The sequence below is a fragment of the Phyllostomus discolor genome, chromosome 5 (genome assembly GCF_004126475.2).
Source record: "Phyllostomus discolor isolate MPI-MPIP mPhyDis1 chromosome 5, mPhyDis1.pri.v3, whole genome shotgun sequence".
NCBI lineage: Eukaryota > Metazoa > Chordata > Mammalia > Chiroptera > Phyllostomidae > Phyllostomus > Phyllostomus discolor.
The window spans coordinates 33,689,439-33,717,266 of NC_040907.2; the positions used below are offsets into that span (position 1 = coordinate 33,689,439).

Below are 27,828 nucleotides of genomic sequence, written 5' to 3' on the forward strand. Positions count from 1 at the left end.
CCAACGTGTGTGTCTTGCCTTGGCTTGTTTCTAAGTTAAGCAATTGTACAGGTACAGGCTTCCTTTTCTTGGGCTGCGATTGCCCAATAAATGAGTCATAGTTGGGATATCTGAGTTAACATTCTACTTCCAAACCATATTATTTAACTTCCTGAACAGATATATTCTAACTACCCCAGTGTGAATCTGAAGGATTTCTGTCTTGGGACAGACTCCAGCTTGCTTTTCTACATGGTATACTCCACGCTTATTTTAGGCAATTCTCAAATGTTGCGGCTTGCCTGATATTTAAGCCAATATCCTTACTTCTCTATATGTTCCTCTTCACCCACCCAAAACTTCTTAAATGACACGTAATTTACACAAAAATGATTGTTGATACTGGTTTCTGCTCTAGAATTTGACTCTATAAAACATTAATATCAAAGACTTTTTTCTTTCCCTAATTTTGTTCTGTCTAGAAAACGTAGATTTTGAGCTCAATCTTCAGTGTCCTGTGAATGTCAGTGAGTGCCATCCTGGCCTCTGCTGTACACTCCCACCATATCTTAACTTTAATTAGACTCATACCTTCCATGTACCTTCTGTAAGAACACTCACTGCTTTCTTCACAGATTAACAATTATGGATATTCAACTACTTGTCTGAAACAGAGGACACTTGAGGACAGTAGAACTGGTGATATAAAACTTTGAGGAAAGGCAATTTGGACTGAGAATCTGGACTTTGGTGCAGAGCCAAATAATTACCAATGTGTAAAAGCAAAATAAAACTATTCATAGATATTTTGTAGTCTTTGAGTATATTTATTACATATGTGTCTTCCATGAAAATTTACATGAGAAATTACCTAAGTTAAATGCAATTGCACCATAATTAAGATCATAAGCAAGGGGAATATCTATATGTAGAAAAAGTGATAAGCTAAGAAACAAATAAATGTACCATAAGATCTAAATATTTTCCTGCAATAATCCCCATGTACCATAGTGAGATGTAGAAATGGACTAAAATCACTGATTTTCAAACTGAGACTCCAAGTGGGTGAAAATACAACATAGAGGTGCTGGACTTTTCACAACATACGCTGTGATGGTTAATTTTACACATCAACTTGACTCGGCTAAAGGATGCTCAGATATCTAGTAAATCATTATTTCTGGGTGTGTCTCTGAGTGTGTAACTGGAAGAAATGAGTATTTGAATCAGTAGACTAAGTGAAACAGATGGCTCTCATGTGAACAGACATCATCTAATCCACTGAGGGCCCAAATTAAACAAAAAGGTGGAGAAAGAGAAAATTATTATTTTTTTTTTGGATTGGGATGTCCACATTTTCCTGCACTTGAACATTAGAGCTCATGGGTCTCAAGCCATTACCCTTGAACTGGGAGCTATACCATTGGGTCTCCTTTTCCTTAGGCCTTCTGACCTGCACTGAGCTGCACCATCTGCTCTCTTGGTTCTCTAGCTTGAAGATGGCAGATTGTGATATTTATTGTTCTCCAAAACCACATGAGCCAGTTTCTATAATGAATTTTCATTTATCTATCTATCTATCTATCTATCATCTATCTATTCTCTATCTATTCTATTATATAGGGAAGGCAGTTTCAGTGTAAAGGCATGGAAAAATAAATACTTGGGAAATAATAGCTCTATGCCTACATTAATACTAGTGATTTTTACAGAAAACATAATACATAATAATAATAGATGTCAGTGTTTTCAATTTTAGCCATTCTGGTGTGCAGTGCTATCATACTGGGGTCTTAATTTGTATTTCTTTGATGATGATGATGATGATATATGTGTGTGTACACACACACACACACACACACACACATATATATATATATATATATATATATATATACACTATAGTGAAGAGCAATACATTCAGACATGATACACTTGTCTTCCTCAGTGCAAAGGGATCCCAGGCAATGTGTAAGTATCTACATGAGATTTAGGAGAGTGAACTATTATACCTTAATCCAAAATGTCAGAGGAGGAAAGTTTGATGTGGACCTAATATCTCAGAGAAAGATTTTTGGAGAATGTGAAGTTTAAGTTGGATTTTTAAGACAGTCAACATTTTTAGCTGAGAAAATAAGAGTAAATAAATCAATGAGACATTAAGTAAAGCTAAGAAATAGAATTTTTATAAGAATGGCTTTTTCTGAAAGCAGCTTCTCTCCTAAGTTCTTGTTAATTTTAAAAGATCCTCTGTGAGGTCTGTATGGTTGGATCAGAACTAGGAACACCTGATGTATAGTACACTGAATGACAGAGTTAAATGTGTTGTGGAGTTTGAAGTGCTGATTTAGCATAATTCAATAGGATTAATTTTAGTATAAGAACAGACAATAGAACTTGTCCTCTCTCTCTCTCTCTCCCTCTCTCCCTCTCCCCCCCCCACCCTTCTCTCTCTCTGTGTGCACAAAGAGGCCATACACACATATAGTGAGATGGTAGTTACCTACAAGCCAGGAAAAGAGGCCTCAACACACATTGACCATGTTGTCACCCTGATCTGGAACCTTTGGCTTCCAAAACTGTGAGAAAATAAATGTCTGTTGTTTAAGTTACCTAGTCTATGGTATTTTGTTATGGCCTTCTAAGCTAATTGATACATTTCTTCTATAAAACAATGAGTAAACTGGGAAAAATATGTCAGAAATCAACTTTTTTCAGAACTCTGGAAACTAACCAAAAGCTTGCAACAACCAGGGAACAATAATTAGAAAAAAAGAGCTGAATTTAGGTAAGAATAGTTAGCTTTTCAACATTTTAACTTAACCTCTTATTTTCTCTTTCTCAGCTCAGTGGTTACCTTGCAAATAACAGCCTATAGTCCCTTGTGAATATTAGAAGAGGGAGTAAAATGGACCTCATTAGTAAAGCTATGTATAGGTTAGAACCCACCTGGATGAGCTAGAACCGCACAAAGATGGAGTAAAATCCATATCTATTCTTTTTTTAAAAAAAAACATTTTATTTATTTATTTTTAGAGAGGGAAGGGAGGGGGAGAGAGAGAGAGAGAAACATCAATGTGCGGTTGCTGGGGGTTATGGCCTGCAACCCAGGCATGTACCCTGGCTGGGAATCGAACCTGGGACACTCTGGTTCCCAGCCCGCACTCAATCCACTGAGCTACGCCAGCCAGGGCCATATCTATTCTTATTGCTTTTGACTACTTCAGGACTATTGCTTCTGACCTTATTGAGGAGACCTAATCCAGGGCCCTTCATCACAGAGGTAACACACTCATTGGGCTTAGGAGTCAGAGAAGTTGAACGAGAATTCATGGTAAAGTAGAGCAATTCTAGGTCTATCTGTACATTTCCCTTGTGACTCACTGAATCTGGAAACAAAAGAAAGGGCATTCTGGAAAGTATAGTTCAGTCTAGACAAATTGAATAAATATAAAACTATCACAAGGTCCTTAAATCAAATTTTTCATATCTGAGAAAGGACAAAACTACCTGAATATAAACTAAGAGAAAAAATAGACAATAGAAACAGATCTAACCATCCCACTGTTGACTGAGACAGTAAAATTAGCTGATAAGTTTAAAATAACTATAATTGATTTGTTTGAGGATGTAGAAGGAGAGTTACATAGCATTACCCTAGAAGTGGAATCTAAGAAAAATACTTGGGATTTCTAGAAGAAAATAAAACTTCTGAAATAAAGAAAGACTCATTGAAAAAGTTTAGCAGCATATTAGGCAGGGAGAACACAGGATTTGTGAACTGGGAGACTCTATAACTATAAATATCCAAACTGAAGAACAGAAAGTAGAAAGAATAGACTATAAAGAAGAAAGCATAGGGAAATAAGAGATGTACTGAAAAGATCTAACATACATGTAATTAGACATCCAAAAGAAAAAGAGATTAATGCAGAAGTAATATTTGAAGAAATAATGGTTGGAATTTTATTTTTAAATTCATGTATTCAAAGAGGAATGTGAAACTCAAGCAAGATAAATATAAATTTATAAACATATTATAAAAACCAAATTGAAGCAAAAATATTTAAAGCAATCTACTAAAGACACGTTGTCTTCACAGAAGTAATAATAAAACAGATCACCGACTTTTCAACATACAATGCAATACAAAAGGTGCAAAACAAAAAAAAAACATTAAACACTTTGGGAGGAAATAAGTTCCAATTAAGATTTATTTAGGTGACAGTGTCCTTAAAAATGTAGATTAAATGGAGAGGATTATATCACCATCTGAGAAAGGTGAGTCATGTGAGGACACAGTGAAAAGACAGCTGTCTATGAACCAGGAAGTGGGCCCTCAGCAGACATTTAATCTGTTGGAGACTTAATCTTAAACTTCCCATACTCCAGAACTTGGAGAAACAAATTTCTGTTGTTTATAAGCCACCCAGTCCATGGCATTTTATTATGGCAGCCTGATTGGACAATGGCATCTGCTTAATATATACTCAGGTTATTGAAAGAAAATGTATTTATTTACTGAATTTTATTCCCACCTTGAAAAATAATTTTTTCTTTTTCTTTTTATAATTTCATTCAAAAGCACAACAAACAAATAGTTTAAGTGGAAATGTAAAAACTTGTTTTTATGCTATACTAATTTTATTAATTATTGACAATTTTTTCTCCCAGTTGTTTTTACTAGTTTTTTTCAAAGCAGAAATGTATGATTTCCCATTTCCACAAATAATCATCACAAACTGATGCTTTTAAATGTTAACTAGGCTGATAGTGATAAGATGAAGTCTCATTGTATTTGATTGCATTACCCTGAATGGTGATTTTTAAGAATCTTTTCACATATTGTTTTATTTTACTTTATTTTATAAATAAAGTGTCTTTAGTGCCAGATCCTGAGAAAAGTGCTACACAAATATTAAATCAGGTTATCATCATTAGGAACTATGAAGCAGGTACTATTATTTGATCTGCCAATTCCTCAAGCCCAGAGGCACATTAAAATCTTAGTGTTTATAGAATTGTAAATTTTTACTTGCATTTCTTTAAGTATTTCCTTTATAGATTTAAGAGTGCATTGTTAGTGGTATGAGGTCCCGTCCAACAGAGTTCTCCTGGCTGCCTCAGATGAGAATGTGTCCTCCTGGACACAATCTGTTGTTCTGGTGGAAAAGGGGGTGGTGATTCCCTCTAGTGGAGAATGCCCCGAGCCCTTCTCTGAAATGGCTTTTATTGGGATCAGTATGCACAGGGGTATACAGCATGCATACATAGCTCATCAATCAATGTCCAAAGGCTACTGTTATAGAAGACAGATATTATCTATAGATAACAATTGAAGAAACAAAGAGATCTGCTTCAGGTCAGAGTCTGTTAGTCATGCTGATGCCAGATGGTTGTTAAGGCGTATTTCATGAGACAAGGAGTTCACTCCCTATGCTTTAAACTTAAACATCTGGTTTATGCCAACGGGGCTATAGCAAAGCAAAGCAAGCTTCAAAAGATACAATGTATTCTTTAGGCCTGATTTCCCATGGGAACCCTTGGTGTTAGTATCAGGTCATGCCTGCCACCTGCATTCCTGGCCCTCTGGTTGAGACTTACTGGCCTCTTTCAAGGCCTGGCTTGTGAGGGGCTACAGTCTCTGACACCACACAGAGTGGTTCCCAACAGTTAGTATATATGTATTATGCAATTATATTTAGAAAGTTTTGGTATAAGGTCTTATCTTTGTGAGTGACCTTTTTATTTTTACTAATTTCTTTTTAACAATATATTTCCCAATATTAATATTTCTTTCCATGTTGGGAACCACCCTGCCTGGTTTCAGAAGGTGTAATCCCCCATGGCTAAGGCTGAGTAAAGGACCTTGGGACCATAAGCCACGGTAGACAAAGCTTATCTTCCTGGCAGGAGCACCTCCTCTGCCCCCTTTTACTTCACCCTGCTTGGCCCCGGGTGGATGACTGGTTAGCCAATGATGGGTAAGATGCCTCAAGGGAGGGACGATGTAAGACAGGCACAGATGCAAAGGGGCCCTCATGGAAGGACTTGGGGGGCTATAGAAAAAAAGGGTGATGGACCCTCGCCCTTCAGCTTTGACATAATCTGAGTCCTCATTCTGTCTGCAAGAAGTCTCCTAGTCTCTTGGCTGCCTTACTTCCCCTGCCTGACTTAAGCCTGAAACAATGCTTCAGGTGGGTGCAGCCCTGTGTAGGAATGGGTGGTTCCCCCAGGCAATCAGGCCAAAGAAAGAATGCATAAAATCCTGTGAAACCTGCTTTGCTGAGAATGCTCTTAATTTTCTGATAAGGGTTCACTCATGAAATGACTTTGTTTCCCAAAGTTTTATGGCCCTTTGGCTAACTGACCCTGACTCAGGCCCTCATAGCTCTTTGAATGTTATCTATTGTTTGATCATTACTGCCTGATAATAATGAATGATGACCTTTGATGTAATGCTCCCAGAAAGCAATAAAAGCTTGTCTAGGCAAGGGCTGGGGAACTTTCTCACTCAGAGAGTGACCATGCTGTCCCTTTTCTCCACAGGACTTCTGCAGTTCATGTGAATTTGTTCGTCATGTCCACAACACCTCGGACACCACTGGCCAGAGTCTGCATCATTTCCACATATTTGTTTTAGTAGAAGTGTAACAGGGTGCAGCCAAGAGGGGAGCCCCAAATAGGGATTTATAATAGGGTCCAGAAGAGCTTAGAGATAATTGGCTCCACACCACAAGGCCACACCGGCCCAGAATGCTGGCAGCTGTGGCCAATTGTGAGAGGAGCCGGAAATGCATCTGCAAAGGAAGATTGGCCCTAGTATTTAAACGGAGGCTCGGCAACCGTTAGGGGTCTCTCTTTTTGGGACCACGCGTCTGTTTAGGACTATGCGGCTTGGGTGAGAGTCAGGACCACGAGGTTTTGAAAGTGCTCCCTTTTGCCACGTGGAGGGTGCCGGGAAGACTGTGTGCACTTGTGGGGAACTTTAGTTTGTGTTATTTCAAATAAACAATAAATCCCTTTCCTTTTCACTGATCTCTGGTATTAAGAGACATCTTTCCTCAAGTGGCAGGCAAAATGAACCCAGTGGGTGGGGAGGAGCCCCTGGAGAAAAAGAGGGGTCTTTTCTATAATTCAGCCCCGCCCCCTCCCCCCACCCCCCAATCTGTTCTGTAACAGAAGTTGCATAGTTTTGGTCTTTGCATCCTTGTATTTTCCACTTTTCTCTGTCATTATGATTTGGTTAAGTCTTTATAAATATTATAGACTGGAGAGTACTTTTCTTTTAATTGTTTAATTAATGCTTGATATGACATTTAATTACTGATGTAGATTTATTTCTACCTTCAGAGAGTTACTCCCATTTTGCCATGTAGATTAATTGTTTTATTCCAGTTATTCCCCTAATTTGTTATCCTCTGATTACATTTCCATGATCTGTCCTTCCTTCCTTTCTTCCTTCCTTCCTTCCTTCCTCCCTCCCTCCCTCCCTCCCTCTCTCCCTCCCTCCCTATCTTTCTTTCTTTCCTCTTTCTTTTTTTCTTTCATTCTTTTTTTTTTGCATTAACATACTTTGTACAAGAGCTACAAATTAAATGCAAATTTGAACATAGAAATATATTTTATTTGCCCTCCATCTAGAATTACTTGGTTATATATAATATTGTAGGGCCACAGTTATTTGCTTCTGAGCTTTTAGCATATTGTTCCACCATCTTCTCTTCACTCATAGTTCCAGATAAGTTGTTTGATGCTTTTTTAACCTCTTAAATTTGTAGCAAACCTGTCAAGGAAATAAAATTTACATTGTAAATAAAATTATAAAGCATTATAAATTCACATCTTAATAAAGACAAGTAGTTCAAATAAGAATGTGTTTGAGAACATATTGATCTTTTCTGAGATGCCAAAGACGTCTATGGAAAATCCATGAGAAGTAAGTGTTATTTAGAAGTCATGAATTTGAATTCTCTAGCTTAAATCAATGAGAGAGAAGTTTCTGCAGGGTGGAAGCCTGAAAGGAATAAAGGCATTCTGGAAAGGAGTCTGATATAATTTGCATATTGAAGTAAATACACAACTGAAGTAAATGATACCTTGGTGAAAGTTTAATCAAGAATTCTCTCCCTATCTCTATCTCTCTATATACATCTATCTATCTTTATCTTTCTCTATCTTTCCCTCTCTCATAACTCAGATAACAGTAAATCAGTATTTGCTTGGAAAAGGCTTGTGCACAATACAACTGATGTATATGTCACAAGACACATCAGAAGTTGTAGTGGGTCTGTGGATTTGCTTTTTACATTTTTCTAAATACTCTCATGCATCCTCTTAACCTCTTGGAACTTGGAAACTTATGAAACATAAGAGACATGGAATTGCAATAATCAACTTTCAACATATAAAAAATGCTGAACTTGAGACTTCCGGCAAGATGGAGGAATAGGTGGACGCAACGTATCTCCTCGCACAACCAAGAACAGAACAACGATAATTTACAACAATGATTTGCAGTCATAATATCAGAACTGTCAGAGGATTTATCTAAATGGAAGTCGGACAGCCAGGAAGTTGAAGTAGACCCGTATATCCAGACTGGTAGGTGACGACTAGCAGAGCGGGCGCGGGGCTGGCGCGGGTTGCAGGTGCGCGGAGGTCGGGGGAAATTTGGCGCAAAATCGGCACGACAGCAATCCGGGGCGTGGGAGCGCAGCGGTGCAGCGGTGATCCCTGAGTACGCAAGCAGCGGCTGGGGGAATCAGTGGGGCAGCGATTGTGGACCAGGGCAGAGCTCACGGCCCAGAAGCCCAGGGAAGTGTCTGGCTCCAGGAGTACGGATTGGTCGCCATTGATCCCTCCTGTCCCCGCTCCCGCCCCCGCCCCCACATATAACGTCACAATCTAGCGACTGGGGCGCCCGCCCCCCACCGTAACAAGAGCGACCAGACCGGAGAAAAAATAAATAAATAAATAAATAAAATAATAGGAGAGACAGGGAAAGACAGAAGACATGTTTCCAGCAGAACAGATCAGTCCCCCAGGATTCATCCTTTTGAGTGACCAAGAAATAGCCAATCTATCAGATGCACAGTTCAAAACACTGGTGATCAGGAAGCTCACGGAGCTGGTTGATTTTGGATGCAAATTACATGAAAAAATGCAGATTACCATAAAAGGGATGCAGGAAGATATATGGAGGAGAGCCAATAGTGAAAGGAAGGAATCTGAATCTCAAAACAACACAGTGGACCAGAAGGAAGATAGAATCAACCAAGCAGGAAAGCATGATGAAATAAGAATTCAAAAAATCGAAGAAAAGCTTAAGACCATCGAGGACACCTTTAAACGTTCCAACATCCGAATTATAGGGGTACCAGAAGGGGAAGACCAACAAGTGGAAAAGTTATTTGAACAAATAATAAAGGAGAACTTCCCCAAACTGGCAAAGGGAATAGTCTTCCAAGAAATCCAAGGAGCGCAGAGAGCACCAAAGAAGTTGGACCCCAAAAAAAACACACCAAGGCACATCATAATTACTTTAGCCAAGGTAAAAACAAAGGAGAGAATCCTACAAGCAGCAAGAGACAAGGGGACAGTCACCTACAAAGGAGTTCCCATCAGACTGTCAGCTGATTTTTCAAAAGAGACCTTACAGGCAAGAAGGGGCTGGAAAGAAATATTCCAAGTCATGAAAGACAAGGACCTACATCCCAGATTGCTCTATCTAGCAAAGCTCTCATTTAGAATGGAAGAGAAGATAAAGTGCTTTTCAGATAAGGTCAAATTAAAGGAGTTCATCATCACCAAGCCCCTACTTTATGAAATGCTAAAGGGACTTATCTAAGAAAAGAAGATAAAGAAAAGACATGTATAGTAAAAGGACAGCAAACTCACAATTATTAACAACCACACCTAAAGCAAAACCAAAAGAAACTAAGCAAACAACTAGAATAGGAACAGAACCACAGAAATGGAGGGCACATGGGGGGCTAGCAGTAGGGGTGGGAGGAGGAGAGAGGGGGAAAAGGTATAGAGAATAAGTAGCATAGAATGTAGGTTGAAAATAGATAGGGGGAGGGCAAGAATAGTACGGGAAAAGTAGAAGCTAAAGAACTCATAAGTATGACACATGAACATGGACTAAAGGGGGGGAACATGAGTGGGAGAGGGGGTACAGGGTGGAGGGGAGTGAAGGGGGAAATGGGACAACTGTAATAGCATAATCAATAAAATATATTTTAAAAAAATGCTGAACTCATTCAATAAACGAACAAAGAAAACAGCTACTAGAAACGCAATGGAAATAATCATAAAACCTCAACACCAACTTGGTAGCATTAAACATTAAAAAATGTGGGAAATATATTTGGGGAAATTTTGTGTTTTTGTAAAATAAAATTGATTTATACTGTGAGAAGTGGTTGATCATTTTTTAATTTAAAAATCTTCCCACTAATTTGGAGCATTTCTATTTCAAGTTTGAGCATTTTCAGTTTGGCTATGTTGTCATGAGGTTGCTGCTATAAAAGTCTATAAAATTAGCAATGTGAACATATGATAATAAATAGAATAAATTGGGTCTTTCCAGTTCACTGCACTCACTGCACTGTATGATCTTTAGTTCAAATCAATTAATGTACTGTCTTGATTTTTTCCCCATCAAATTCTGGGGAAAATAAAAAAGATACTTGGTAAAACCATTGAATGGCTAAAGCACATTTTTCATTGGTCTCAATGGGATCTGAAGAGCAGCATCAAGAAAGGGCTCTGCAGCCCTGGCTGGTGTGGCTCAGTGGATTGAGTACTGGCCTGTGAACCAAAGGGTCACCGGTTAGATTCCAGGTCTAGGGCACATGCCTGGGTTGCAGGTCCCCAGCAGAGGTGCGCAAGAGGCAACCACACATTGGTGTTTCTCTCCCTGCCTTCCCCTCCGTCGAGATAAATAAAATCTAAAAAAGAAAGAAAGAAAGAAAGAAAGAAAGAAAGAAAGAAAGAAAGAAAGAAAGAAAGAAAGAGTCCCCATGAACCTCAAAACAGGGCTTGTTTTTGGCAACTCTGGTCACCTCTATTGTGAGAGACAGTAAAACTTCTCCTTGACTCTAACCTTGCTTTTTTAATCCCACTGAGTCAACAGATAAATGTGACTTGAATCAAATAAATTGTCCACAGGCTTCTTACTACTCCCTCCATCAGTAATCCTTATCTATGGACATAGGGATAATGATTGGGTGGTTGTTCTTGGTGTCAGAAACTAGAAATGAGAAGCATCAATCTGTATTATAGGGAGCACGCACTCATCCCTTGCATTGGTTTAATCTCAACTAGAAGACAGATTCTCAGCATTGCAGAGCTAATGAGGACTCTGACTCCAGGCTAAAATCCTGTATGTGACCCCTTGTCTGACTACGGGAAATTGCTATGACTTTGCCTGCAGCCCATGTGGAAAAGTGGTCCTCTCTGCATAAGGCTTGGTACATAGTGGATTGGTGTTTTGCAAGTTTCTGGAGGGAGTTGCTGTCAGGACATAGTCCCCCACCCTCATATGGACATACTGATTGCATACCTACAACCCTAGCTCAGAACCTCCTTTTGGAGACATTTTTGTTGGGGGCCTCAACTGAGATGCTTTCTGATCACCTCTGCTGAGACCCTTTTTGGGGGGGAGGGAGATGTCAGTTCTCTTGAGTAAAATACCCTTCCCCACTCTGCCTCCATACTTTTCTACTTCTAGTCCTTCTCTGCCTCTCTTTCCTTTCACTAGTCCCACCCATCCCTCAGGCCATAAAACTGCAAAGCTTTTTATTTCAGTGCTGCTTTGTAGTGAGACAGTTTTCCCACCAGCTTGCATGCCACCTGACCTGGGTACAGTGCTATTCAATGGGGCAAATGGAACTGTGAGGAACCAGCACCAACTTCCTTTTTGGCTTTTACCACAACAGTAGGGAAAGACTAGGCGGTGAACAATCAGTTTGGCTTGTCCTAACTGACCACCTTAACATCTAGCAGTTTTACACAGGTAGTATAAGGAAAACCAAGTCAATGAATGCAAAGATTTTTTTAAAAAGTACCCGTTCTTGGTGGTTCTACGTTAGGGACTTTTTTTTCTTAAGTAAATATAATTTCTCATGTCAAAATTTATGACACAGACCTTAACTTAGACAAGAATCAGGAAGGCCTATAGAGGAAGCTCTCCGGTGGTGCAATTGCTTAGCATGAGGTACTTAGACAACATAATATAATGCTGTGGTTTACAAGCCTCATTTGGAAGCTTGCGGGTAGCTCATCTTTTTTTTTTTTTTTTTAACTATCAACACTCTATATTGTACATAATAACTCACCATAGGTTTGCATTGTATATGGGAGAGGGGAACCTGCTGGTAATCAAGAGTATGTATTTGCATTACTTTGTCTACCTCTTTAAATGTAACTTTTTAGGATTGTAGATTACTGGGGGAGCACAAGTATCAAGAATTCCATTCCTCTGCTGTCTGTGGCTGCTGTGGTGCACCTTTGCACTGAGGGTTCGAGGGCAGAAATGCAGCGTGCATCTCCAGGGACACTTTGGCTTTCAGAGGGGAAGGGTGCCCACAAATGCTGCAGACACGGACCAGACACAGGACCCTGAGCACAGTGGGGCGGCAAGCTCGCAGGCCACGTAGACTGGCTGGGCTTTGGCACAAGCTCATACTCTCTTCTCCAACACACAAAGGGTGGGGGGTGGGGGAGGGGCTTACAGGAAATAACATGTGAAAGCCACTGAGCTAGTGGTTCCTGATGAACTGTAAGGAGCAGGCCAAGGGGTGGTCATGGTACCAGGAACAGGGGCCCTGCCATTTCTCATGTGCTCTTGTAGGAGCTGTTCACTGATGGGATAAGAATTGTCACCATTATCACGCTGCAAACACAGGGCTGGTGGGACTTGGAAGATGGTGGCGTGGTAGGAGGGAGCAGATTTTTCTTCCTCCTGCACACGGTTGAAAAACTGTTATTCTACGGAGAAACAGAGCAAAAGGCCAACAATATCACAACATTTATGAAAACTGGAGATCAAAAATCATAGCAGACATTGACAAACCAGACGGTAAGGAGACTGGTTCAGGATAATAAAGGCCCAGAAATTGGCGCGGGGACCAGGGAGGTTGCAGCCCCCAGGCCCAGTGCTCCCAGGTCAGCCTCAGGGCACTCAGGAGAGCAGGGTCAACTACTCCCTCCCTGGCAGAACAAGGATTGAGCGGCACTGGGGGAGGTCTGGTTGCTTGAAGGCACAGAGAGGGGAGTGAGGACTGAGAAACAATCACATAGGGGCTGCGAGCACCCACACATAGCCCTGGAAAGAGTGTGTGCCCCAGCCTGTGTGATCAAGGGCAGCCTGGTTGTGCACCCATGCCCCCAACCCGGAGATAGTGTGGCTTTGTGGAAGACCCGGACCCCACAGCCCTGAAGACAGAAAAGGCACAGGCACTACAGGGGATCCCCATGCTCAGGCCGTGAACTCAGGGGGAAGTGCGCACCCCTTAGGATCCCCAGAGCTCACACAGTGAACCCAGAAAAGGCGTGGGGGCTCCATGAGATCCTGGAGCCTGCGGTGGTGAACTCAGGGGAAGTGTGCATCCCCTCAGGATCCCCGGTGCTCAGGCCATGAACTCAGAGGAAGTGCGTGCCCCTCGGGATCCCCAGAGCTCACACGATGAATCCAGAAAAGATGCATGTGCTCCGAGGGATATTGGAGCCTGCAGCAGCGGGCAGCGAGCACTGGAGAGTGTGCTTAGGAGCACCCAGACCCACACACAGGGCCCTGCAGAGAAGCACCAGACCAGCTCTGGGGAGACCGCAGGGCTAGCCCTGAGGACAGTACTCCAGAGACTGACTGAGTTTAGAATGGGAAGGCAGAAAAGCCACTCCAATCTTCTCTCAGCCTGCTGGAGCCAGCAAGACCAGAAAAACTGGTTTGGCCAGTCAGAAAGCAACAACAGGGTTTTTTGGTTTGTTTGTTTGTTTGTTTGTTTTTTAGATTGTTTGATTTTATCTTTTTTAAGTAACTTTTTATTTTTTAATTCTTATTATTTTTATATCCCTCAATTCCTTATGCTTCCCTTTCTTTCATCTAGTGTTATTCCTTGCTTTCCAAATTTATCTCTTCTTCATTCCATCTTCTACTTTTTTCTTTTTTTTAACCTGCAAGTTATTGTATATTTGTATTACCTTTTTTCATTATTCTTACATTTTTTATTTTAATAGTATTTTGGTATTCCTCTTCTTTATGTATAGTCTTCTTTGCTTGGCTGGTTATACTGTATCGCTTGATAGATTTCTACTGTTATCTCATTCATAGTGTATGCTAATTTACTGTCCTTCACTTGTGTTCCATTAGTACACTACTCAGGGTTCAATACTCCCTATTTGTATTATCTAGATCTCATAGATTCTGCCATATGATTGTTGCTCTAATATTACTGTAAATAAGACCTATTCCATATACTTGTAAATACTATACAACACCTCTCCAGGATCTCAGCCCACTTCAGGGTCTCCCGAACTCTATTACTGTAGTGGTTAACTTTATTCTCTCACACACTACACCTATCTACTATTCTTTACTCTCACCCTACCTCAGAATCTGACCTCCTACAGCCTCACTGCTTTCTAGATCCAACTCACAATCCTTTCCTCTCCAAAAAGAGTACTATCTTCTTTCCATCCTTTCTAAAAAGTGGCTTGTGGGGTGGAAGATCACAGTTAACACAATACATATCCAAAGGATCTCCTATCTCTTCTCTACTGGCTGCTACTGTAAATATCATAGAACACTCTCTTGCTGTCCTAAACTATTTTGCCTTACCCCTTCAACGGATCACAAAAAAGAATAGGGGGAAGCTGTGAACACCAGGATACATGAAAGAGACTGCACCACTGAATCTCACAGGTATTCTACCACAGAAGTTCACACCATGAATCAAGGGAGCCAGAAAAGATCAATGTAACAAGCTGAGGCTAACAAGAAGAGTCTCACAAACAATGGGAAGACAAAGAAATAATCCCCAAATGAAAGGAAAGGAGGAAGCCTCAGAAAGAATGCTAAATGAAAGAGAGGCAATTCAACTATCAGATACTGAGTTCAAACCAATGATCATCAGGAAGCTCAATGAGCTCACAATGAGCTACCAGAAACTACAGGGAAGCTACAATGAACTCACTGAAAACTACATCAACATGAAAAAGGAAATAGAAACTCTCATCAAGGGCTAAGAGGAAAAGAAGAATACAATTTCTGACCTGAAGAACACAGTGGAAGGAATCAAAAGCAGGACTGATGAAGCAGAAGATCAGATCAGTGAATTGGAGGACAAAGTAGAAAAAAAAACACCCAAAAAGAGCAAGAAAAGGAACAGAGGCTCAGAAAGGATGAAGAGGGATTAAGAGAAATGCAAAACAATATGAAATGTAATAATATTCATATAATAGGGATGCCAGAAGGAGGAGAAAAAGAGCATGGGATAGAAAACCTATTTGAAAAAGTAATGATGGAAAACTTTCCTAATTTGATGAGAGAAAAAGTCACACAAATCCAGGAAACACAGAGAGTCCCAATCAAGAGGAACCCAAAGAGGCCCACCTCAAGACACATCATCATTAAAATAGCAAAATTTCAAGAAAAGAGAGAATCTTAAAGGCAGCAAGGGAGAAACAGGAAGGAACATACAAGGGGGCCCCAATAAGGCTAACAGCTGACTTCTCCATGGAAGCACTCCAAGCCAGAAGAGAATGGCAAGAAATATTCCAAGTAATGAACACCAGAGGTCTTCAACCAAGGCTACTTTACCCAGCAAGGCTATCAATTAAGATAGAAGGCCAAATAAGAAGCTTCCCACACAAAAGAAGTCCAAGAGAATACACCTCCACCAAACAAGCTCTGCAAGAGATGCTAAGGGGACTGCTTTAAAGAAAGGAGGGAAAAGAGAGAGGAACACATGTACATAAATGGCAATGAATAAGCACCTATCAATAATAACCTTAAACATAAATGGATTAAATGCTCCAATCAAAAGACATAGAATAGTTGAATGGATAAGAAGGCATGACCCACACGTATGCTGCCTACAAGAGACCCACCTCAGGATAAAAGACCTACACAGGCTGAAAGTCAAGGGCTGGAATCCAATTTTCGAAGCAAATGGACAGGGGAAAAGAAGCCAAGGTAGCAATACTCATATCAGACACAATAGACTTCCAAAAGAGGTTCATAAAGAGAGATCCAGAAGGTCACTTCATAATACTCAAGGGAAGAATCCACCAAGAAGACATAAATATTGTAAACATATATGCACCCAACACAGGAGCACCAAAATACATAAAGAAAATCTTACAGGACTTCAGGAAAGATATTGACAGCAACACAATTATAGTGGGGGACTTTAACACCCCACTGTCAAAAATGGACAGATCTTCCAAACAAAATATCAACAAAGATATTGTGGCATTGAACAACACCCTAGATGAAATGGGCTTAACTGATATATACAGAGCCCTCCATCCCAAAGAAGCTAAATACACATTCCTTTCAAATGCACATGGAACATTTTCAAAGATAGACCACATATAGGACACAAAACAAGCTGCAACAATTTCAAGAAAATTGAAATCATACCAAGCATTTTCTCAAATCACTAGGGACTGAAGCTAGAAACCAACCCCAAGGGAAAAGACCCAAAACACTCAAAATCATGGAGATTAAATAACATGCTATTAAACAATGAATGGGTCAAGAATGATATTAGGGAAGAAATCAAAAGGTTTCTGGAAACAAATGAAAACGAACTCGCAACAACCCAAAACTTATGGGACACAGCCAAGGCAGTCCTGAGAGGGAAGTTCATAGCAACACAGGCCCACCTAGAAAGGTTAGAAACATTCCAAACAAACAACCTAACTCTACGTCTACAAGAACTCAAGGAACAACAACAAAGTCAGCCCAGAGCAAGCAGGAGGAAGGAGATAACCAAGATCAGAGCAGAATTAAATGACATAGAGACTAAAAGCACAATTCTAAGGATCAATGAATTGAAGAGCTGGTTCTTTGAAAAGATAAACAAAATCAACAAGCCTTTAAGCAGACTCATCAAGAAGAAAAGAGAGAAGACCCAAATAAACACAATCAGAAAAGAAAGAGGAGAGATTACAAGTGATACCACAGAAATACAAAGGATTGTAAGAAATTACTGTGAAGAACTGTATGCCAGGAAATTTGAAAACCTAGGTGAAACGGACAAATTTCTAGCAAAATATAATCTTCCAAAACTCAATGAAAAAGAAGCAGAAAGCCTGAACAGACCAATAATGGCAAAAGAAATTCAGGCAGTAATCCAAAAACGTCTGACACACAAAAGCCCTGGACCACATGGTTTCACAGAAGAATTCTACAAAGCATTTAAGGAAGAGCTAACCCCTATCCTTCACAGACTGTTCCAAAAAATCCAAAAACATGGAGGACTCCCAAATTCTTTTTATGAGGCCAACATCATCCTAATTCCAAAACCAGATAAAGACACAACAAAGAAAGAAAACTTCAGGCCAATATCGCTGATGAACATTGACGCTAAAATCCTCAACAAAATACTGGGAAACCACATCCAACAGTACATTAAAAAGATCATACACCATGACCAAGTGAGATTCATCCCAGGGATGCAAGGATGGTACAATATTCGCAAATTAGGAAATGTAATACATCACATAGAGAAAAGCAAAGACAAAAACCACGATTATATCAATATATGCAGAAAAAGCATTTGATAAGGTGCACCACCCATTTATGATGAAAACACTCAGCAAAGTGGGAACAGAGGGAGCATTCCTCAACATAATAAAGGCCATATATGAGAGACCTACAGCCAACATCATACTCAATGGGCAAAAACTAAAATCTTTTCCACTGAGATCAGGAACAAGACAAGGCTGTCCACTTTCACCACTGCTATTCAATATAGTACTGGAAGTTTTAGCCACAGTGATCAGACAAGGAAAAGAAATAAAAGGCATCCAAATTGGAACGGAGGAAACAAAACTGTCACTATTTGCAGATGACATGATAGAAAATCCTATAGACTCGACCAAAAAACTGCTTGACCTAATAAATGAATTTGGCAAAACAGCGGGATACACAGTCAATATCCAGAAATCAAAGGCATTTCTGTACACCAACAATGAAACAGCAGAAGCAGAAATCAAGAAAAAAAATCCCATTTGAAATAGCAAAAAGAAAAAGAAAATATCTAGGAATAAACCTAACCAAGAGGTAAAAGACCTGTATTCAGAAAACTACATAACACTGAAGAAAGAAATCAGGGAAGACACAAACAAATGGAAACATATACTGTGTTCATGAATTGGAAGAATTAATATCATCAAAATGTCCATACTACCCAAAGCAATTTACACATTCAATGCAATACCTATTGAAGTACCAATGGCTTATTTCACAGACATAGAACAAACACTTCAAAAATTTATATGGAACTGTAAATGACCCCAAATAGCTGCTGCAATTTTGAGAAAGAAGAGTAAAGTAGGAGGGATCACAATACCTGATACTAAACTATATTACAAGGCCACTGTAATCAAAACAGCCTGGTACTGGCATAAAAACAGGCACATGGACCAATGGAAAAGAACAGAGAGCCTAGAAATAAACTCAAGTCTCTATGGTCAATTAATATTTGACAAAGGAGGCAGCAACATAAAAGGGAGTAAAAATAGCCTCTTCAACAAATGGTGTTGGGAGAACTGGACAGCTATGTGCAAAAAAATAAAACTAGAGCACCAACTTACACCTTATATAAAAATAAGTTCAAAGTGGATAAAAGACTTAAATATAAACTGTGACAGCATTAAAGTCCTGGAGGAGAACATAAGCAAGAAAATCTCAGGTATTTCATGCAGAAACATTTTTACTGACATGTCCCCTAGAGCAAGGGACATAAAGGAAAGAATAAATAAATGGGATCTCATCAAAATAAAAAAGCTTCTGCATGGCTAAGGAAAATAGTATCAAAATAAAAGGAGAACCAAATGTATGGGAAAACATATTTGCCAATGATACCTCAGACAAGGGTTTAATCTCCAAAATATATAAAGAACTTACATGACTCCACTGTAAAAAGACAAGCAACCCAATTAAAAAATCGGCCAGGGACTTGAACAAACAATTCTCCAAGGAGGACTTACAGAGGATCCAAAAACACATGAAACGATGTTCAATATCGCTAGCTACCAGAGAGATTCAAATTAAAACCACAATGAGATACCACTTCACACCAGTCAGAATGGCCATCATAAACAAAGCAACAAACAACAAGTGTTGGAGAGGTTGTGGAGAAAAGGGGACCCTAGTGCACTGTTGGTGGGATTGAAAACTGGTACAACCATTATGGAAAGAAGTATGGAACTTCCTCAGAAAACTAAAAATGAATCTGCCTTTGACCCAGCAATTCCACTGCTGGGACTATATCCTAAGAACGCTGAAACACCAGTATAAAAGAACCTTTGCACCCCGATGTTCATAGCATCACAATTTACAATAGTTAAGTGCTGGAAGCAACCTCGGTGCCCGCCAGTAAGTGAATGGATCAAAAAAATGATGGTAAATTTACACAATGGAATTCTATGCAGCAGAAAGAAAGAAGGAGCTCCTACCCTTTGAGACAGCATGGATGGAGCTGGAAAGCATTATGGTAAGCGAAATAAGGCAGGCAGTGAAAGACAAATACTATATGATCTCACCTTTAACAGGAACCTAAACAACAAAACAAAGAAACAAGCCAAGTATAATCAAAGTCACTGAAATAGAGGACAGGCTGACAGTGACCAGAGGGGAGAAAAGAGGGAATTTCATGAAAGAATGATAAGGGTGTACAGGAACAAATATAAAGGACACATGGACAATAAATAGGGGGCATGGAAATGGGAGGAAGGGAGGGAGGGACGGAGGGAGGGAGGGATGGGTGAGTGGGCTGGAATGGGAGTAAAGGACAGAAAAATGTACTTGAACAATGATTAAAATAAAATTTAAAAAATAGGGGGCAAAAGAATTCCATTCTTTTTCTTCCTGGATGAATAAATCTGCATTTCTTTCCATTTTCATAAGGAGACTATATTAGCATAATAAAGGGGTATTTCAAAGTTAGGTGCCCTCCTGTGAATATAGGTTTAGAAGTGTTTCTGGTGTAGCTTCTGTGGACACAGAGTTTCTGAAAGAGAAACTATAATATTAAGTTTTCAATTCTGCCTCTGAGATCAAAATAGAAAAAACAAGCCTTGCAAAGAGCTCAGAATACAGGAAGCTTTAGTGAGTGCTTGTGGATAAAAAAGCTGGGCCTTCCAAGTACACTCGAGAGAGTTGTCACAGTTTTGAAGTTTGAACTGAGACTGTCATTGGAATCTGAGGCACTAACACTGGCACTTATAGAAACCCCAAGAGCCTCAAGAAGTCTCCAATCAGGAAACACTTATGTATGGCATAGGATTTTTCCTTTTTCCTTGCTATTAAGCCACAAGGCCCGGAAGGTCATCTCTTGGCACACCTGGAGATCAGTCAGATGATCAATACCTTCTGAGTTACCACCCTTCCCCTTCCACTTACCTCTGAATCTAAAGTAAATAAAGGAAATGATCATGGTGATGAAGACAGTCAGAACACACAGGATCATAGTCATGTCCTCCAACCAGACAGTATCCAATTGGAAATGTGGATCTGAAGCAGGAACTGAAAGAGGTGTAAGAATCAAGAGGGTCACAGATTTATAAGAGATTTACTTTCAAGTTCTTATTCCTCTATCTTTCTGGGCTGACAGGAGGGTGGGGAAAAAGTGGGCTGGGCTATGAAGATGATCATGGGGACGAGTATGTTAGGGCTGACTCTGGAGGAGGGCTGTGTAGAGGCAGATACACATTCTTCCACTCAGGCAGCATGGCACTTGCTTTCTGTTTGCCCAGTATTTGCAGTAGAGACAGGCGCATTATGTCTTTGTTGTTTCAGTCTGGTGTCATAGGCCTTCAAGAATAGTCTAAAATGAGCAGAATCTCTGAGATGGAAGAGATCTTAAAATTCTCAAAAGTCACCCTCTTATCTGCAGAGAAGTCTGCTTTAAATAGTCTTTTTTTGGGTGATTCTAAAGTGGAAAACATCCCCATCTCATAATATTGGTTAATATAATCTCATGATGGGAGCACCATTGCCAACAGTTAGGATATCTGTTTTATTACTGGGCAGCTATATCTACTTTCCTATATCAACTTTAGTTTGCCTTATTGATAGATATTGTTCATTGATTCATACTGAATGGGTTCAGAACAGGCCTCCCCAAGATGTGCTGCTTTGGCACATGGATTACTTTGAGCCAAAGGCAATCAAGACAATATGAGTGCAAGAGAAGTTTTTACCTCTCCCTTAAGCAATTTAATTAAGGCCTTGCCCATTGTAAGAGTTATTATCAGAGATAACCTTTTAGGACCTGTCTATGTGGTAGGGCAAATGTTTAGTTCCTTAGCATTTGCTCTTCTTATTGTTCTATGAATTGCCCTTCTTCCCTCTGAAGCTCCAAACATGTGAACTTATTCCTTAGCTCAGTATGTCTCATACACCTCATTTTACCATTCCGTCTCTAAACCTCTCAGGTATGTGAAGTCTCTGACTCTCTCAAGTGTGTGGGGTTCTTGTATGCACACATGCTATATTTGGTTATTTTATTTTGTTGATCTGTCTTATGTTGATTTAATCATTAGACCAGCTGAAAGAGCTTAGAAGGGTAGAGTAAAATTTCTTCCTCCTCTGACATTTCTATGTTGTAGAGAAAGACAATCAAAATGGTGAGGATGGGGAAGTGGTGTCAAACAGCAATTGAAATAACTGATGATAGTGTTTTTAGAGAAGAGAAGACTTACAAGGCATTATGATTGCTGGACTCAACTCTCATGTCATGGAGATAGAGGATTCGAAATATCCCAGATGGTCTTAGACTGTACAAATGCAGGGGTAAAACATTCAACTAATTAATATCTGCTTTCTCCCTATATTTTGAGATAAATTATTTGCCCTTGATGAGGTCAGAGATTCATTTTACAATGTTAATAGAATAAATTTTTAAATAAACAAAATTGCTCTGGGTAGGTGTGCAAAAGGAATCAGAGTGAAGAGTCATCAAGTCTCTCTCTCAGTCACATATATCTATTTTCCAAACATTAACATTTATGAGAACTTCAAGCTTCTTCTCATAAGGCATAGAAAATAATTTGGTCCCAAGATGGCGGCTTTGTTGGAGGGAGCGTGATCCCCTTCCTCTGTGCAGGGGAGAGAAACTTGAGGATTGGTGGAGGAACAGTGCAAGGGGCCTAGCTTATCGCAACATTTATGAAAACAGGACATCAAAAATTATAGCAGACATTGAAAAACCAGATGGTAAGGAGACTGCTTCAGGACAACAGGGACCCAGGGATCAGCTCGGAGACCAGGAGAATTGGAGCCCCCGGGCCCGTTGCTCCCGGGTCTGCTTCAGGGTACCTGGGAGAGTGGAGTTGCTGCTCCCTCCCCGGACAACAGGGGTTGAGCAACACCAGGGGAGGTCTTGTTGCTTGTAGGCACAGAGAGGGGAGTTTGACTGGGAGACAGTCAAGCAGGGGCTGCAGGCACCCACGCATAGCCCTGGGAGTAATGAGTTCCCCCAGCCTGCGTGACCAGGGGCAGCCTGGATGTGCGCCCGCGCCCCCAGCCCAGTGGGAGTGTGGTTCTGTGGAAGACCCAGGCCTTGCAGCCCTGAACAAGAAAAGGGTACGGGTGTTCGTGGGTTTCTGGAGCCTACAGGGGTGAACTCGGGGGAGCACATGCTCCTCCAGGACTTCTGACTCTCAAATCCAACTCTCACTCTGTGAACCCGGAACGGTCGCAGTGCTTCAGGGATTCCTGGAACCCGCAGCAGGGAAATGGGTATAAGTGCATGCCCCTTCACGGTCCCTGGAGCTTGTACCATGAACCGGAAAAAGACGCAGGAGCTCTGCAGGGCCCTGGAGCCCAGGAGACTGCAGCAGTGAGCCCCAGAGAGCGTGCTAGGGAGTGCCCATACCCACATCTAGGGTTCTGCAGGAGGACATCAGATCGGCTCTGGGGAGAGCACGCTCCTGGCCCTGGGGACAGTACCCAAGAGACTGACTGAGTTTTGACTGGGAAGAATGGAAAGCATTTCAAACACCCCTCAGCCTGCTGAAGCCAGTAAGACCAGAAAAACTGGTTTGGCCAGTGAAAACCCAACAAGAGGGTTTTTTAATTTTGGGGGGGGGGTGTCTTTTTTTTTTGGCTGTGGCTGTTGTTTGATTGTTAGATTTTATCTTGTTTTTTAAGTGACTTTTAATTTTTTAATTCTCATTATTTTTATATCTCTCAATTCCTTATGTTTCTCTTCCTTTCACCCTAGTATTATTTCTTCCACTCCAAATTTATCTTTCCTGCATTCCATCTTCTGCTTTTTTTCCCTTTTTTTGAGACTGCAAGTTACTGCAAATTTGTATTATCTTTTTCTCACTTTTCTGACATTTTTTATTTTAATAGTATTTTGGTATTCTTTTTCTTTCTGTATAATCTTCTTTGCTTGGCTGGTTATACTATCATCTGATAGGTTCCCCCTGTTATCTCAGTCACAGTGTGTTGATAATTTATTGTCCCTTTTTGGGAACCGCCCTCACTGGTATCAGAAGCTGAAACCCCCGCCTAGGCTAAGGCAAAGGGAACACCCTTGGAACCGTAAGCCAGCAAGGAGACAAAAGCTTATCTCCCTGGCAGGAATGCTGCTTCTGCTGCTTCTGCTGCTTTATTCATAACTGAACCCCAAAAAGCTTGGTCGGTTAACCAAAGATGGGTAAGATTCCCCAAGGGGGGAACAACCTAAGACAGGCACGATCACTTTGGGAGGCCCCCCAAAAGAAGGACTGGGGGGGGCTGCAGCAAAAGGGGGTGATGCACCCTCCCTCCTCGGCTTTGACATAGCTTGAGTTCTCATCATCTGGGAGAAAATCTCCTTATTGCCTTAGTTCCCTTGCTCCACCTAAGCCTGAAACAATGACAGGGTGGTGCAGCTCTGCGCTGAAAAGGGCGGATTCCCCGGGTGATCAGGCCTAAGAAAGAATATGTAAATTACTGTGAAACCTTCTTTGCTTAGAATGCTCTCAGTTGAATGAGAAGGGTCCAAGGAGGAAGTTAGTTTGTTCCTCAAAGTCTTACAGCTCTTTGACCCTGACTCAAAATAGACTGGCAGAGTTCCTTGTTTTCTATAGTTCCTTACTTCCCCCTGATAAGTACTGTACTTTACCTGAATTATTATGCAAAATTAGCCCAATAAAAGCAGGTATGGATGGTAAATCAGTGCACTCCCCACTAGGGGTGGTGGCCATTTCATCCCTACTTCCCCACAGAAACTAGTTTGTCTCTGTGTATGTTTTTTTCTCGCATGTTTTTTGACGAGCCATCCACAGCGTTCCGTGATCACTGCTGGCAGGTGACCCGCGCAACAGTCCCTCATTTCTGTTCCATTAGTACAGCTCTCAAGGCTCTATACTCCTTATTTTTGTTATCTAGATCTCATAGATTCTGCCACATGATTGTTGCTTTAATATTACTGTAAATAAGACCTAGCTTATACAATTGTAAATACTACTCAACATCCCTCCCTGATCTCAGCCCACTTTGCAATTCCCTGAACCATATTATTGTGGGGGTTGTCTCTATTCTTTTATACACTACTCTTATTTACTATTCTTTACTCTCACCCTAACTCAGAATCTGACCTCCCACAGCCTCACTGCTTTCTAGAACCAACTCACAATCCTTTCCTCTCCAACAAGAGTATTATCTTCTTTCCATCCTTTCTAAAAAGTGGCTAGTGGGGTGGAAGATCACAGTTAACACAATACATATCCAAAGGATCTCCTACCTCTTCTCTACTGGCTGCTACTATAAATATCATAGAACACTCTCTTGCTGTCCTAAACTATTTTGCCTTACCCCTTCAACGGATCACAAAAAAGAATAGGGGGAAGCTGTGAACACCAGGATACATGAAAGAGACTGCACCACTGAATCTCACAGGTATTCTACCACAGAAGTTCACACCATGGATCAAGGGAGCCAGAAAAGATCAATTTAAGAAACAGAGGCTAATAAGAAGAATCTCATGAACAATGAGAAGACAAAAACAATCCCCAAATGAAGAGGAAAGAGGAAGCCTCAGAAAGAATGCTAAAAGAAATAGAGGTAACTCAACTATGAGATATTGAGTTCAAACCAATGATCATCAGGAAGCTCAATGAGCTCACAATGAGCTACCAGAAACTACAGGGAAGCTACAATGAACTCACTGAAAACTACATCAACATGAAAAAGGAAATAGAAACTATCAACAAGGGCCAAGAGGAAATGAAGAATGCCATTTCTGACCTGAAGAACACAGTGGAAGGAATCAAAAGCAGGACTGATGAAGCAGAAGATCAGATCAGTGAATTGGAGGACAAAGTAGAAAAAAAAATACCCAGAAAGAGCAAGAAAAGGAAAAGAGGCTCAGAAAGGATGAAGAGGGATTAAGAGAAATGCAAGACAATATGAAATGTAATAATATTCATATAATAGGGATACCAGAAGGAGGAGAAAAAGAGCATGGGATAGAAAACCTATTTGAAAAAGTAATGATGGAAAACTTCCCTAATTTGATGAGAGAAAAAGTCACACAAATCCAGGAAACACAGAGAGTCCCAATCAAGAGGAACCCAAAGAGGCCCACCTCAAGACACATCATCATTAAAATGGCAAAATTTCAAGACAAAGAGAGAATATTAAAGGCAGCAAGGGAGAAACAGGAAGGAACATACAAGGGGGCCCCAATAAGGCTAACAGCTGACTTCTCCATGGAAGCACTCCAAGCCAGAAGAGAATGGCAAGAAATATTCCAAGTAATGAACACCAGAGGTCTTCAACCAAGGCTACTTTACCCAGCAAGGCTATCAATTAAGATAGAAGGCCAAATAAGAAGCTTCCCACACAAAAGAAGTCCAAGAGAATACACCTCCACCAAACAAGCTCTGCAAGAGATGCTAAGGGGACTGCTTTAAAGAAAGGAGGGAAAAGAGAGAGGAACACATGTACATAAATGGCAATGAATAAGCACCTATCAATAATAACCTTAAACATAAATGGATTAAATGCTCCAATCAAAAGACATAGAATAGTTGAATGGATAAGAAGGCATGACCCACACGTATGCTGCCTACAAGAGACCCACCTCAGGATAAAAGACCTACACAGGCTGAAAGTCAAGGGCTGGAATCCAATTTTCGAAGCAAATGGACAGGGGAAAAGAAGCCAAGGTAGCAATACTCATATCAGACACAATAGACTTCCAAAAGAGGTTCATAAAGAGAGACCCAGAAGGTCACTTCATAATATTCAAGGGAAGAATCCACCAAGAAGACATAAATATTGTAAACATATATGCACCCAACACAGGAGCACCAAAATACATAAAGAAAATCTTACAGGACTTCAGGAAAGATATTGACAGCAACACAATTATAGTGGGGGACTTTAACACCCCACTGTCAAAAATGGACAGATCTTCCAAACAAAATATCAACAAAGATATTGTGGCATTGAACAACACCCTAGATGAAATGGGCTTAACTGATATATACAGAGCCCTGCATCCCAAAGAAGCTAAATACACATTCCTTTCAAATGCACATGGAACATTTTCAAAGATAGACCACATATAGGACACAAAACAAGCTGCAACAATTTCAAGAAAATTGAAATCATACCAAGCATTTTCTCAAATCACTAGGGACTGAAGCTAGAAACCAACCCCAAGGGAAAAAACCCAAAACACTCAAAATCATGGAGATTAAATAACATGCTATTAAACAATGAATGGGTCAAGAAAGATATTAGGGAAGAAATCAAAAGGTTTCTGGAAACAAATGAAAACGAACTCACAACAACCCAAAACTTATGGGACACAGCCAAGGCAGTCCTGAGAGGGAAGTTCATAGCAATACAGGCCCACCTGAAAAGGTTAGAAACATTCCAAACAAACAACCTAACCCTACGTCTACAAGAACTCGAGGAACAACAACAAAGACAGCCCAGAGCAAGCAGAAGGAAGGAGATAACCAAGATCAGAGCAGAATTAAATGACATAGAGACTAAAAGCACAATTCTAAGGATCAATGAATTGAAGAGCTGGTTCTTTGAAAAGATAAACAAAATCAACAAGCCTTTAAGCAGACTCATCAAGAAGAAAAGAGAGAAGACCCAAATAAACACAGTCAGAAAAGAAAGAGGAGAGATTACAAGTGATACCACAGAAATACAAAGGATTGTAAGAAATTACTGTGAAGAACTGTATGCCAAGAAATTTGAAAACCTAGGTGAAACGGACAAATTTCTAGCAAAATATAATCTTCCAAAACTCAATGAAAAAGAAGCAGAAAGCCTGAACAGACCAATAACGGCAAAAGAAATTCAGGCAGTAATCCAAAAACGTCTGACACACAAAAGCCCTGGACCACATGGTTTCACAGAAGAATTCTACAAAGCATTTAAGGAAGCGCTAACCCCTATCCTTCACAGACTATTCCCAAAAATCCAAAAACATGGAAGACTCCCAAACTCTTTTTATGAGGCCAACATCATCCTAATTCCAAAACCAGATAAAGACACAACAAAGAAAGAAAACTTCAGGCCAATATCGCTGATGAACATTGACGCTAAAATCCTCAACGAAACATTGGCAAACCTCATCCAACAGTACATTA

At 40.4% G+C, this 27,828-nt stretch overlaps 1 protein-coding gene across 1 annotated transcript in view; it reads right to left on the minus strand.

The window, feature by feature from the left end:
- Window positions 1-7,545: 7,545 nt before the first annotated feature.
- The window catches only part of LOC114496933 (putative selection and upkeep of intraepithelial T-cells protein 1 homolog), a 44,670-nt gene continuing 24,387 nt past the window's right edge, over window positions 7,546-27,828 (minus strand). Inside the window, exons 8-9 of the mRNA XM_036026051.1 lie at window positions 20,621-20,743; window positions 7,546-7,765 (exon numbers count right to left, since the gene is read on the minus strand). Of these exons, the coding sequence (XP_035881944.1) occupies window positions 7,749-7,765; window positions 20,621-20,743 (140 nt within the window). The 3' untranslated portion in view covers window positions 7,546-7,748. The remainder of the gene's footprint in view (window positions 7,766-20,620; window positions 20,744-27,828) is intronic.